Source organism: Notolepis coatsorum, assembly GCF_963971535.1.
Source record: "Notolepis coatsorum genome assembly, chromosome: 7".
Taxonomy (NCBI): domain Eukaryota; kingdom Metazoa; phylum Chordata; class Actinopteri; order Aulopiformes; family Paralepididae; genus Notolepis; species Notolepis coatsorum.
The window spans coordinates 125,329,532-125,344,223 of NC_140171.1; the positions used below are offsets into that span (position 1 = coordinate 125,329,532).

The window sequence follows — 14,692 nt, forward strand, 5'->3', positions numbered from 1 at the left end:
ACCTCTGACCTCAAGATATGTGAAGGAAAATGGGTTCTATAGAGTCTCCCCTTTACAGACATGCCCACTTTATGCTAATCCCATGCAGCTTTGGGCAAAAACCATTCAGTTATTTGCGTGCAGCACAAACATATTATTTTTGCCTAATCTAAAAATGTGTATTTGAATATTTCTGCAGACTGAGGTCCCAGGGTATAAAATTACCTATTGTGACCTCTAGGATAATCACAGCCTCATGAAACCTTACAACCGCAAACTAGAGACCTGGGGCATTCAGGGAATATATGGCCTTCCTGTGTACATTGACAATAAGGGGGGGTTCCTGAGCATTTGAACATTGTGCCAACCACGCCATTATCGCCATAACACGTGCCAACCACCCCATAACACATGCCAACCACGCCATAACACGTGCCAACCACACCATAACACGTGCCAACCACCCCATAACACATGCCAACCACCCCATAACACGTGCCAACCACTCCATAACACGTGCCAACCACCCCATAACACGTGCTGCCAACCACCCCATAACACGTACCAACTGCCAACCACCACATAACACATGCCAACCACCCCATAACACGTGCCAACCACCCCATAACACGAGCCAACCACCCCATAACACATGCCAACCACCCCATAACACATGCCAACCACCCCATAACACGTGCCAACCACTCCATAACATGTGCCAACCACTCCATAACATGTGCCAACCACTCCATAACATGTGCCAACCACCCCATAACACGTGCCAACCATCCCATAACATGTGCCAACCACACCATAACACATGCCAACCACCCCATAACACGTGCCAACCACCTCATAACATGTGCCAACCACCACATAACACATGCCAACCACCCCATAACATGTGCCAACCACCCCATAACACGAGCCAACCACCCCATAACACATGCCAACCACCCCATAACACATGCCAACCACCCCATAACACATGCCAACCACCCCATAACACGTGCCAACCACTACCTAACATGTGCCAACCACTCCATAACATGTGCCAACCACTCCATAACATGTGCCAACCACCCCATAACACATGCCAACCACTCCCCATAACACGTGCCAACCACCCCATAACACGTGCCAACCATCCCATAACATGTGACAAGCACCCCATAACATGTGCCAACCACCCCATAACACATGCCAACCACCTCATAACACGTGCCAACCACCACATAACACATGCCAACCACCCCATAACATGTGCCAACCACCCCATAACACGAGCCAACCACCCCATAACACATGCCAACCACCCCATAACACATGCCAACCACCCCATAACACGTGCCAACCACTACCTAACATGTGCCAACCACTCCATAACATGTGCCAACCACTCCATAACATGTGCCAACCACTCCATAACATGTGCCAACCACTCCCCATAACACGTGCCAACCACCCCATAACACGTGCCAACCATCCCATAACATGTGACAAGCACCCCATAACATGTGCCAACCACCCCATAACACATGCCAACCACCCCATAACACGTGCCAACCAACCCATAACACGTGCCAACCACTCCATAACATGTGCCAACCACCCCATAACACATGCCAACCACTCCCCATAACACGTGCCAACCACCTCATAACACGTGCCAACCACCCCATAACACGTGCCAACCACCCCATAACACGTGCCAACCACACCTTAACACGTGCCAACCAACCCCATGTTGGGCTGGTTAGCACAAGTAAACAACATGACTTTAATCGTGAATCACTTAATTTTAGAAAACATTTTCTGACATTAAAATGCAGAGACCTCAACCTTTCATTTATCATATCATCATATTCTCACATAAATCAGTAATATGGCATAGAGCCAAAATGGTGCCAACCAACCCCAGTCTCCCCAGACTCAGACTGTGATCATTTCACACAATAGTTTGGATGTAGTTGAACTACTTTTTCAAAGTAGGTTTAGTTTGACAAGCTACTACAGTACTTAATATGTAATTCATCTACTTACCATTGTGATGTAGCAAGTAGTTAGTAGGTAAACACGTTTTAGATTAGTTTCCACTGAATATGAGAACACGTTTAAATCCATTACCCTCAAACTGGTGGGAGAGGTAGTGTCTGCTATACTTCCGGATGCTCAATGACTATGCCCATCCATCTACATACATTGCACACACATCCACATGCACACACTCACTTTAAACACTCACTTTAGACACCATATTTTATCTATTTATTACTCAAATATTTGCACTACATCCCTACCTAATTTTAGCATTTAGCATTTTGTTTGCATTTTGTACTTCATGTTGTACTTTAGTTTGTAGTTGTAGTTTGTATATTGTATATTTTGTATAGTGTTTGGTCTTTATTCTTTTTCCTTTTTTTACTGTATGAAGCACAATCTACAGAACCAAGCATTCCACTGCAATGTACATGTACCTTATCTGACAAATAAAACTAAACTTTAAACTCAATACTCGACTGCCATCTGCTGTGCAATTACTGCAACTGCTTTTCCGACAATCCAATTGGAACTTTGGAGCACCCGGCCGGTGTCTCCTCCTCACCCTCCTCACCCTCCTCACCCTCCTCACCACCTCACTGGGAATTTTCTAACTTCTTATCTCTGCCTCCACGTTGCTTATCAGTGACGATTTTAACAAACAGCATTGTCTGCGAGAAAAGCCAAAGGACAAAAACTGTATACACGCGACTGCAGGGGAGGAGGTGAGGTGGGGGAGTGCTTGTATATAAAGAGAGAGGGCTGCATGCGTGGGGGGCCACTGACAGAACGAGTCCAGAGTGAAGTCTTTGCGCTCCTGTGAACACACTTGTATTTCAAACAGACGCTCGAAGGGCATCGCCAGCCTTTTCGCTTTATTTTCCAGTGGATTTGAGGATTCTTTTTTCATCCCGAGATTACCTTTCAGAGACGCAAGGAACTATAAAATAAGCAATAATAATCTAAATGGATGTACTCATTTTATTCCCCGTTTTATCAATGATGTACTCTGGAATTCTGCAGACAGGTAAGTTCTTGCAAGGAGTATTTATATAGCCTGTGGATATTTTAGTTGCTTTTAACCATTTAAATGCAAATCGTGTTCTAATAATAACCCCAATGTGGGCTATTAGATTAAAATGTCGAGATGTTCTTTTATTATATAATGCTGTTATTTAATGAAATGTAATAATTTAAACAGAAAACCAAGACATCTAGCCATCACATAGACAATTATCTCCAAATAGCTGACATGAAAAAGTTTTAAAGTATGCATTTTTTATTTTTTTAATGTCATTTTCCCTATTGCAGTCACGTCGGCTCCCACCGGAGAGACCCCCGCTGCCTCCTCGCCGGTGCGGACCAAACGATGCTCCTGCGCCACTTTCATGGACAAGGAGTGCATCTACTTCTGCTACTTGGATATTATATGGGTCAACAACACGGCAGAGTGAGTTCTGACTCCTTCGCTATAACGTGCAGACAAAAACCGCGTGGGTAATCGTTTTTCCACTAATAGTTTGATCCCGATCGCTAACAATTATACACTCTTTTTTCCTCCAGACGCATCGTGTCCTACGGCCTGGGTAACGCCCAGAGAAAGAGGCGCGACACCGGGGGGAACCCGCGGTACCCATGATGAGGGACTCTCGCTGCAAGTGCCTCCGTGCTGATGACAACACGTGCACAAACTTCTGTCAGTTGGAAAATCACCTCAGGTATACGACTTATGTAATATTGCAATTTTTTTCAAAGTTCCAACTTGTCGAAAGAAGTCTTAGGTAACATCATTGTACACACGCAGAGAAATATGCTGCATTCCATTAGGCTTTAGCAATATTATGCCTGGCATGTACAGCAGCATATCTATTCAATGTTGCACGCAACATCTATAATAATGATGCTGGATTATCATCCCATTCATTTCCGAAGCTTTATTTTAACGATCCACGCACAAGTGGAAACACGCTTTGCTACATTTTCCTCTGAAATGCGTCGAAACCATTGTGAGATTTGCTGTAATATGTGCGTTTCCCAAACTCTGGGTCGTGATCCAAAATGGGTCGCAGACCCGTTTTTATTGGGTCGCCAATTTAAAAAAAGAAAACAAGAAAAAAGTAAAACAAAAAATATATATATATATTTTTTTATTTTCTTTAAGCTGTAGATGTGTTGATTCAGTTTGGCACCACATACTTATGTGAATCTGGATTTTCTACTCTAGCATACCTGAAAAACAAATACAGAAACAGACTAAATGCTCAGCATGACCTCATAATAGCACTTTCAAAAACCAAGCCCAGAATAGATCTGCTGGTTGAAAACGTCAACCAGCCACATACCTCTCATTAGATTTCATTGTGCCATAGATGAAATATTATACCCCTTCTAGCATGTCAGGTCAGTAGAATTTTTAAATAAGTCAGTACAAATTAAATCAGAATGTTGCTCAATGTTGGGGTTTAAGGTTGAGGGACGGAGGGAGGGGGTAAGAAATGGAGAGTTGAAAAAGGGGTGAGAAATAGAAAGGAGTAGAACATGTTTGTTTTTAAAAGGGTTACAAAATTGTATGTACATATGTTATGAGGTGGTGAGCAACTTAACATTACACTCTGATTATTGCTGTGATGTACTTTTATAATTAAATAAATACATTTCATATACATTTGAAATTCATGGTTTGTTGTGTTCTTTATCAGTAGTTTATAAATGTATGTTTTTTTATTATCTTTTCCCCCCTTCTTTTTCCATTTTTTCTCCCATCCCAATCTTAGTTGTTATGCCAATTCCCAATCCCCTTCCTGGTCATTGCGCACTCTACCCCCTGCCGTCGGTCCGGGAGGCGTGTACCTGTTCCGCAACAGTAAGTGACTTCCGGGGTAGGCCTGATTGGCCCCGACAGGCACGTGACGCGGCAAACTCAGGACGCGCAACGAGGCTGCTGAGAGCTGTCGCGCGGAAATAGGCTGTCTATTGCCATTCTCTAACACAAACTCTAACCTTAACCAGCTCCTTAACAGCGCCTAAACTTAACCGTTCTAACCTTAACCAACTCCGAAACAATGCCTAACCTTAACCTTAACCATGCCTAACCTTAACCATAGAAAGAATATTGCCATTCTCTAAGACAAACTCTAACCTTAACCAGCTCCTTAACAGCGCCTAAACTTAACCGTTCTAACCTTAACCAACTCCGAAACAATGCCTAACCTTAACCTTAACCATAACCATGCCTAACCTTAACCGGCGAAAGAATACACGTTAAAAAAAAAATCACGTAAAAAAAAAAAGATTTGATGGGATTCGAACTCACCAACAACGGACCGCAGGATCACAGGACCGCTTCTCTGCCAGGTGAGCTATAGCGCCGAATGAGAGTCATGGCGTATTTGGACGGTTACGTAATTCCGTAAGCTCTGCCACTCGGCTCCGCGGAGCGTGCCGCGCGGCAGAGAAAGTTGCGCGTCACGTGCCTGTCGGGGCCAATCAGGCCTACCCCGGAAGTCACTTACTGTTGCGGAACAGCTACACGCGTCCGGGAGGGCGGAGACTATCACATGCTTCCTCCGACACATGTGTACCCACTACCCAGCCCACCGCTTCTTTTCACCTGGCAGCGCGGACTCTCACTGGGAGAGTGTAACGTGTGGAAGGTCACACTACCTCTCCTAGATCCTTCCCTTGCTGTGCAGGAGCCCCGACCGAACTGTAGGAGTCGCTGTTTACAACGACCAGGACCCACCCTCGCCGGGTTTCCCACCCGCTAACACTGCCAATTGTGTTAGTATGGATGGTCGGCCAACCCGGAAGCACCACAGCTGGATTCGATCCCACTCTGTGGTAGTAGACAGACGCTTAGTCCGCTGCACTACAATTCATGATGTATTTTTGTACGTTTGGGTCCCGGGGAAACACCAAAACAGAGCTATATGGGTAGATTATAGTAGTTGTGATTAAAGTGTAGGGCAGTTGTAGACAGTGATGTAGGTAGGTATAAATTGATTGAGTTATATGTATAGAAATTGAGTATAGGCAACAGTTCAAAGTTCATACAGTATGGGTAACAGCAAGATACTGTAATGGGAAACATAAAGGAATTCTGTTTTACTGTGAATTTTCCCTTTAAAATGTGACACATCCAGCACCATAAAAGCCACTGTTTGACTGGGTCAAGGAAAATGTAGCTAGCTAGTTAGCCTGGATATTATAGCTACTTTACTAAGCAGTAACGTCACATAGCTATTGTCTGACACTGACACAATGGTTATGACCACACTCGACAGAAGTTGTTTATGATGATAGACAGGTATTATTTCGGGGGTGAGCTGAGGTTGCCACAAAACCAAGCACCAGTAGCACCAAAAGCTTGCACTTCTTTCAGGTTTGATGACATCCTCCACTCTCTTGACTGATGCGAACACTCTTCCGCGTCTTGGTTCTGACTGACAGCAGCAAATGTAAATTACAAATATAATTAATGTTAACCCCCATTCATAATGTCCCAAATTAGGTGTAATGACGCCGTATGTTGACTTACTGATGCGAGACTCCAAGCTCGCCTCATCTGGAGCCGCCGCCATCTTTCGGGAATTTGATGTGGCAACTATCGCGTTATTTTGCCTTGTATCGCGTAGATAGCTGTTTGGGATTGGGATGTCACATCGATTTAAAAGGGGCATACTGTCTGCCATACACTGTTCGTGTTGGGTCACTTGGGTAAGTTGGGTGACCTGTTATGATCGAATACAAGTTATACAACACACACTTGAGCTTATTACAAACTGACATTCCAAATGAGAATGCAGTACTGGTATAACTTGAAATCATGCCAGATTGACAGGCTTGCCAGCACATGTTACAACAGAGCAGTCAAAGAAGGGCTGCTTATCCCAGTCCCTGAGCGACGCAGGCAGAGGAATAGAATAGAATAGAATAGAATAGAATAGAATAGAATAGAATAGAATAGATCTTTATTGTCATTGTTACAGTTGTTACAACGAAATTAAAATGCAACCCTAGGTGCTAGTAAAATAAGAATAAAAACAGTCCTAAACACAGTGTTAAATATAAAAACAGGGTGGGGCGTAAATAATATTAATAAAACAGGGGGGTATAAAATATAATTGCACTATCTCTTAATGTTGTGTGTGTGCGTGTGCATGGTGGGGGGGGGGGGGGGGGGTGCAAGGAGGCTGTTGTTTTAAAATTTAGCTGAGTTTAGTGCACATATGGCCCTGGGGTAAAAACTAAACTTCAGTCTGTTAGTCCGGGTGGGCATGACGCTGAAACGCCTGCCCGAGCGCAGCCGCACGAGGTGCTTGTTGCCTGGGTGGTGTGGGTCCTTCAGTATTTTTACTGCTTTTTTGAGGCAGCGGGAGTTGTATAGTCCCTCCAGTGAGGGGAGAGGGCAGCCGATGATCTTCTGGGCCGAGTTGACGACGCTCTGGAGCGCCCTCCTCTCTGCGGCTGTGCAGCTGAGGAACCACACATTTATGCAGTAGGTGAGGATGCTTTCCACGGAGCAGCGGTAAAAAGACACAAGCAGGTCTTGTCTGAGGTGGTAGTTTCTTAGTACTCTCAGGAAGTAGAGTCTCTGCTGTGCCTTTTTTACTATCGCCGTGGTGTTGATTCTCCAGGTCAGGTCATCCTCCAGGTGGACACCCAGGAACTTGATGACCGAGACTCTCTCCACACATCCCCCGTCGATATACAGGGGCTGTATGTCGGTCTTCTTCCTCCTGTAGTCCACGATCATCTCCTGGGTCTTTAGCTTGTTCAGCTGTAGGTTGTTATCCTTGCACAGGGCTGACAGCTGCTCTATTTCATCGCGATACGCGGTCTCGTCACCTTTTGTGATGCAGCCCACCACGGTGGTGTCGTCAGCGAACTTGATGATGGTGTTGCTGGGGTGGACTGCGTCCCACTCCCATCCCTACTAGACTGTATTCACCTCCGGTGCCAAATGAGCTGTCCCTCTACCTGGGCCTCTACCTGTCCCTCTGCAGTCTGCACGGACCGGTGGTGTAGTGGTTAACACTGTCGCCTCACAGATGGCGGCTACGTGGCGTAGTGGGCAAGGCGCTCGCCACGAATGCGGAGACGCTGGGCTCGCCTGTTCGAGCCCAGCGCTCCACATTGCTTTCAGTTTAGCTGGTCGTTCATACTAATACACATTGGCCGTATTAGGGGGTGGGAAACTGATGGGTGGGGATCGGGCGTTGTGGACAGCGACTCCTACAGGTCGGTTGGTGCGCCTGCGCAGTAGAATCAGGAAGTGTCGGGGGCAGCGTGAGCCTCCCACGCGTTACTCCTCGCCACTGAGAGATCGAGCTACGCAGGTGAAAAGATGCGACTGCTGTTACCTCAAGTACCGGAGGGGACTTGTGCTATGTATGACTTAGTCCACATTGCAGCCGGCTTGTGGGAGGCAAGAAACAGCGTTCGTGACAGGGGAGGGTTGAATTGGATGATACGAAATTGGGATGGGAGAAAATATAGAAAATGGGAGAAAAAATTTGATAAAAAAAAAAAAACACTGTCGCCTCACAGCAAGAAGGTCCAGGGTTCGATTCCCGCTTGGGGATCAGGTTAACACAATGCCAGGTACTCAGGTGGGGTATCTCCCAGGCCTTTCTGTGTGGAGTTTGCATGTTCACCCCGTGCTCGCAAGGGTTTCCTGTCCCTCTACCTGTCTCTCTTCCTGTCTCTCTACCTGGGCCTCTACCTGGGCCTCTACTTGTCTCTCTATCTGTCCCTCTACCTGTCCCTCTACCTGGGCCTCTACTTATCTCTCTATCTGTCCCTCTACCTGTCCCTCTAGGCCTAACCAAATTAATAGTTGGTTTCAGGTTGGTTGTCAGTTTGGCCATGGGTAGGTAGGGAATTTATTTTATTTTATTTTTTTATTTTATTCTTTCCCACGGCGACTATTTATTTAATTAACAACATGGATGCATGTACTCTGCCAGCATGTTTAATATCCATAATACTAAATGTTTGACTAAGATTTCTATGAAACTTTATTCTTAAAAAAAAAAAAACGTTTTTTTTTTTTTTTTTTTTATATAATTTTTTTTTAAAAACTCATAAAATATATTGGGTCGCACCTAAATCGGCAGGGTCGGTCGGCAACCTGAAACCAACTATTCATTTTGTTAGGCCCTACCTGGGCCTCTATCTGTCCCTCTACTTGTCCCTCTATCTGGGCCTCTATCTGTCCCTCTACTTGTCCCTCTATCTGTCCCTCTACTTGGTCTCTATCTGTCCCTCTACCTGGGTCTCTACCTGTCTCTCTACCTGGGCCGCTACTTGTCTCTCTATCTGCCCCTCTATCTGTCCCTCTAACTGGGCCTACCTGTCCCTCTTCCTGTCTCTCTACCTGGGTCTATACCTGTCTCTCTACCTGGGCCTCTATCTGTCTCTCTACCTGGCCATCTACGTGTCCCTCTATCTGTCCCTCTAACTGGGCCTCTACCTACCTGGGCCTCTACCTGGGCCCCTCTACCTACCTGGGCCTACCTGTCCCTCTTCCTGTTCCTCTACCTATCTCTCTACCTGGGCCCCTCTACCTGGGCCCCTCTACCTACCTGGGCCTACATGTCCCTCTTCCTGTTCCTCTACCTGTCTCTCTATCTGTCCCTCTACCTGTCCCTCTACCTGTCCCTCTACCTGGGCCTCTATCTGTCCCTCTACCTGTCCCTCTAACTGGGCCTACCTGTCCCTCTACCTACCTCTCTTCCTGTCTCTCTACCTGGGCCTCTATCTGTCTCTCTACCTGGGCCCCTCTACCTACCTGTCCCTCTACCTGTCCCTCTACCTGGGTATCTACCTGTCTCTCTACCTTGGCCTCTACCTGTCTCTCTTCCTGGGTATCTACCTGTCTCTCTACCTGGGCCTCTACTTGTCTCTCTATCTGTCCCTCTTCCTGTCTCTCTACCTGGGCCTCTATCTGTCTCTCTACCTGGGCCTCTACCTGTCCCTCTTCCTGTCTCTCTACCTGTCCCTCTTCCTGTCTCTCTACCTGGGCCTCTACCTGGACCTCTACCTGCCCCTCTTCCTGTCTCTCTACCTGGGCCTCTATCCAGTGGCGGACTGGCCATCGGGACGTTCGGGACGAATCCCGATGGGCCGGGACCAAAGTGGGCTGGTCAAAAAAAAAAAAAAAAAAAAAAAAAAAAAATTACTTTTTTTTTACTTTTTTTTTTTTTTTTTGGGGGCCAGTGTGTGGGCCAGTGTGTGGGCCAGTGTGTGGGCCACTAATGTGGGCCGGTGTGTGGGCCAGTGTGTGAGTCGGTGTGTGGGCCACTAATGTGGGCCAGTGTGTGGGCCGGTGTGTGGGCCAGTGTGTGAGTCGGTGTGTGGGCCACTAATGTGGGCCAGTGTGTGGGCCGGTGTGTGGGCCAGTATGTGGGCCGGTGTGTGGGCCGGTGTGTGGGCCAGTATGTGGGCCAGTGTGTGGGCCGGTGTGTGGGCCAGTGTGTGGGCCAGTGTGTGGGCCAGTGTGTGGGCCAGTGTGTGGGCGCCAGTGTGTGGGCCACTAATGTGGGCCGGTGTAGTGTGTGGGCCGGTGTAGTGTGTGGGCCAGTGTGTGGGCCGTATGTGGGCCGGTGTGTGGGCCATTATGTGGGCCGGTGTGTGGGCCAGTGTGTGGGCCGGCAATAAAACAATAAACAAGTTGCATAAACTAAATCAGATTAAAAATTATCACAGTTCTGGTTTGCCTTAAGATGCAGTTTAAGATGGGTCTTGAACATGGAGTATGTAGGTCACTCTCTAATCACAACTGGTAGGCTATTCCAGTAGTTACCACTTTTAACAGAGAACACAGTTTTTGCAATGGTAGTATACCGAAAAGGCACCTTACAGTCCCCTCTACTGATGGCCCTGGTGGTAATGCCAGTGTCTGCTTTCTGTTGGATGAACTCATTCAATGGGGGAGGGGCAAGTCCATGCAGAACCTTGTACATGAAGCAAGTATATTTGAAAACTTGGAAATTCTCGAAACTTAGCATGTTATGTTTTTCTAAAACATTACAGTGATGAAATGAAATTGGTTTCCTATCAAATACTTTTATGGCTTTTTTGTAGAGTAATTATATTGGTGTAAGAGTAGTGACATATAAAAGAGACCAGTTGATAAAACAATAGGCCTACTCGATGTGTGATAAAATCATTGAATGCAGAAACATCCTTGCAGCATTAACTGGCAGGCAGGGCCTGATCTGCCTGAAGTTTTCGATGTTAAACTTGACTGTGTTTGTCACTTTCTTCACATGACTTTTTGAAGGTCAATGTAGAGTCCAATGTGACCCCAAGATACTTGAATTAATGTACAATGTCCAGCTCCGCCTCTCCCAGAAACACATTAGAGTGAGTGACCTCTACTGGTGACTTTGTGAACATCATACACACTGTTTTCTTGGTGTTAAGTGAAAGACATGCTTTTGTTAGCCAGTCTTGAATGAGACATGAGACATCAGTGAATGAGATTCACGTTTCCTCCCAACCGCGAGTAGGCCTAGAAGCGCAGAAATGGAGAATGCAAAAAAAGAAAGGGTGGAGCTGAAAAAGCTAGAATTAAAAAACTAAAATTGCTAGTAAAAGACGCAGAACAATGTTCTAAAATTACAGACATGTTTACCCGCTGCTGCTGCTAATGATGATGAAGTTCAAGTGGAAGAAACCAACAGTAACATGACAGGTGCATGCAGTAGCCTAGTGCATATTCTACTGTTGGTGTCTGCCGGTTCATGAGGGCTAGCTAGCCTATACTAGCTCTTGCAGTGATTTCAGTCATTCTATTACAAGACAATGTGCTTTCCGTATTCCTGATTCCTTACAGCACGTGGACGTAAATAGTTGTGACTCGTCGTGACGTTTTTTCTCTGACTAAAAGTTTAGTTAGCAATGTTAGGACTAGTGCCCACCACAGCATCAGAAGCTAAAGTGCTAACCTAGAGAGCCAATCAGAACCTAGGACGGGCTGCAAATTAATCGGCTACTAATATTATAATAGTAAATACTAAAATAAAATACTATTATGTTCCCTTCCAAATTTTCATGTTGATATAATATTGGTAATCTAATTGATTGAATTGATTAGTTGCCATTTTACATGCTTAAATAAGATGTACCTTAGAATTCCCAACTGTTAGCCATGTTCTCGATCTGTATATGATTAGTCTCATCTACATGTTTGTAAATAACCACAGCTAACTAGCTTAAGCTAACAACTAGGTCAACTACTACCCCGTTGACTATAACCACCAACATAGTTGCATGGATGAAACAATCCAACAATAAACATCTACAACACAGTTGTATCAGTTCCAGGGATGGCACGATACCGCGATACCCATCCGATACTGCCGCCCCCCCCCCCCCCCATAGCACACATGACTCAGTTATGCAATAGTGCTGCTGCTTTTTATTTTGTTCAAATGATTTAGTTAATACGTTAATACGACTACAGTGATTTCATGGCGGCTTCCTGTCCTCACGTCTAAAACGTCCGTTTACCGGTACATCGCGTGAAGATTTTAAAATCCATTGGTAAACAAACAGTGCTGAAAATATACACTTTGACTGCTGTTTTGATAGGGTTAGGGCAGGGGTGTCAAACTATATTTCACAGAGGGCCACATCAGCATGGTAGCCCTCAAAGGGCCAAAGTATAAATGTAAATATCGTAAAGATGCAAGGAGATACACAGGTGTTACTTCCAGTCCCCTACACATCCTGCTACGTCAAATATAATGATAAAACTGCCCGTTGCCAGGGCAACACAGGAAGCTTGTTTCCAGTTAGAAATGGCAGGTTTGCATTTTTGCCCCCCACCCCCGGTATGCGGTATCCTGTCTCTGCATTTAAACTCTTTTCAGCTACACCTTGTAAACTGAAGTGAGACTCTGTACACAGATAATACATTTAGCTTATCAGCTTCTATCCTTGATTCAAGTAAGCATTCGTTCACAGTTCCAACTGGGTAATTTTTTGCTAAAATTCCACCACAATATGCATTTGCATAGATGTAAAAATATACGTTATTTTAAGATAAATCCTTTTGATTTATCAGGTTAAGAACCCCATATTACTCCATCAATCAATGATCAAGCTATTTTTCATTTTCATTTCATTTAATTTTAATTTATTTGTACATGGAATTGTTACAGTCCAACAGTGTCTTCAGTACATATTGACTTAATATGATCCACTAAACTCCATGGCCGAAAGGAACAGGAAGAAGAAGGCTCAATATTGTACCTGCCCCTACACACATACAGTACACTGATAGACTGTTCATAGCGCAATGTTTACCAAACCAAACAAAATGTACATACTTATTTTGCAGAAATTAAAACATAAACACAATTAAATTAACATAAATAAATAAATGTTGTGTATATCAGTTAAATTACATATTTACTGAGGTTCATTCATTTATACACACAGACACACACACATGTATCTATATATTTATAGTACACTGTTCTATTATATCATGTATTATTCTATATAATTGTATTATTTTTATTTTATTATACTATAACTAAATTATACTATATTATACTAAAGTAACTAGACTATATTATATTGGTATACAGTAATATACAATATTATTTTATATACTGTTATTTTAATATATTATTATTCTATAATATATATAAATCAAATCAAATCAAATTTATTTGTAAGGCCCGACAACACACGTTAATGTCCCCATGGGCCGTACATGTCTTCTTTAAACAAGTCAAGAAGAAACATAACAATAAGTCAAGAACAGAACAAGAACACCATAAGGTCCAACAAATTTAAAATAAATGCAAATAAATGAAAGAATATATATATATATATATACTACTATATTACTATACTGTAATGCTTTGCTATATTCTGTTATGATAAACTGCAATACTATACTAAATGTGCTACTCGTAGTTAAACAAATGTGATTGCATATAACAGCTAACTGCTACAGCTAAGTTGGTAGTTAGCCTATTCCATTAATGTTGAATGTATTTATGAAGGTTGTTGATGGTGGTTGGCGCTGATTAGCAGACATGATTCCGTCAGTCTGCCACAGGGCAGCTGTGTTTGCTGATGCTGCTCACAACCAGTAGTGTATGACTGTGTGAGTGTGAATGCTTGATGGTTTCTGTGAAGCGCTTTGTGGAACAATGCTGATATACAGTTAAGAATGAGTAATTCGCTTTTGGTTTTTAAGAAAATGGGTTGTAAAGCTATTTTTGAAAACTACAAGGGTGAAACCCCCACCACCTCCTAATAGACAGTCTCCTCCCCACCGCATGTATATATTCCCTCCCCGCCGTATGTATATTTCCCTCCCACCCACCCACCCCCTCCTAATGTACAGTCCCCTCCCCATCATATGTATATACTCTGTCAGGATCTAGGGGTAACAGTACTGTATATTTGAATACCGCCTATGTCACAAATGTATCAGTACTAAATACCTATATGTCCCTATGCCATAAATGTCATGTATGTTGTGTATGTCATAAATGTCTATATGAATTGAAAATGGGGGACCCTGATGGAAACAAGACAAACGTCTTTCTCAGGTCTGCATCCCCTTAACAATTGTATGTATTGAGCCGTACTGTATTGTACCCATTCTGCAATCTGTTAAATAAAGTTTTCATTCATTCATTCA

At 44.1% G+C, this 14,692-nt stretch overlaps 1 protein-coding gene across 1 annotated transcript in view; it reads right to left on the minus strand.

The window, feature by feature from the left end:
• The window catches only part of gga1 (golgi-associated, gamma adaptin ear containing, ARF binding protein 1), a 59,847-nt gene extending 53,247 nt beyond the window's left edge, over positions 1-6,600 (minus strand). The window contains exon 1 of the mRNA XM_084318800.1: positions 6,557-6,600. Coding sequence (XP_084174926.1) covers positions 6,557-6,599 — 43 coding nt within the window. The 5' untranslated portion in view covers position 6,600. The remainder of the gene's footprint in view (positions 1-6,556) is intronic.
• Positions 6,601-14,692: the final 8,092 nt, after the last annotated feature.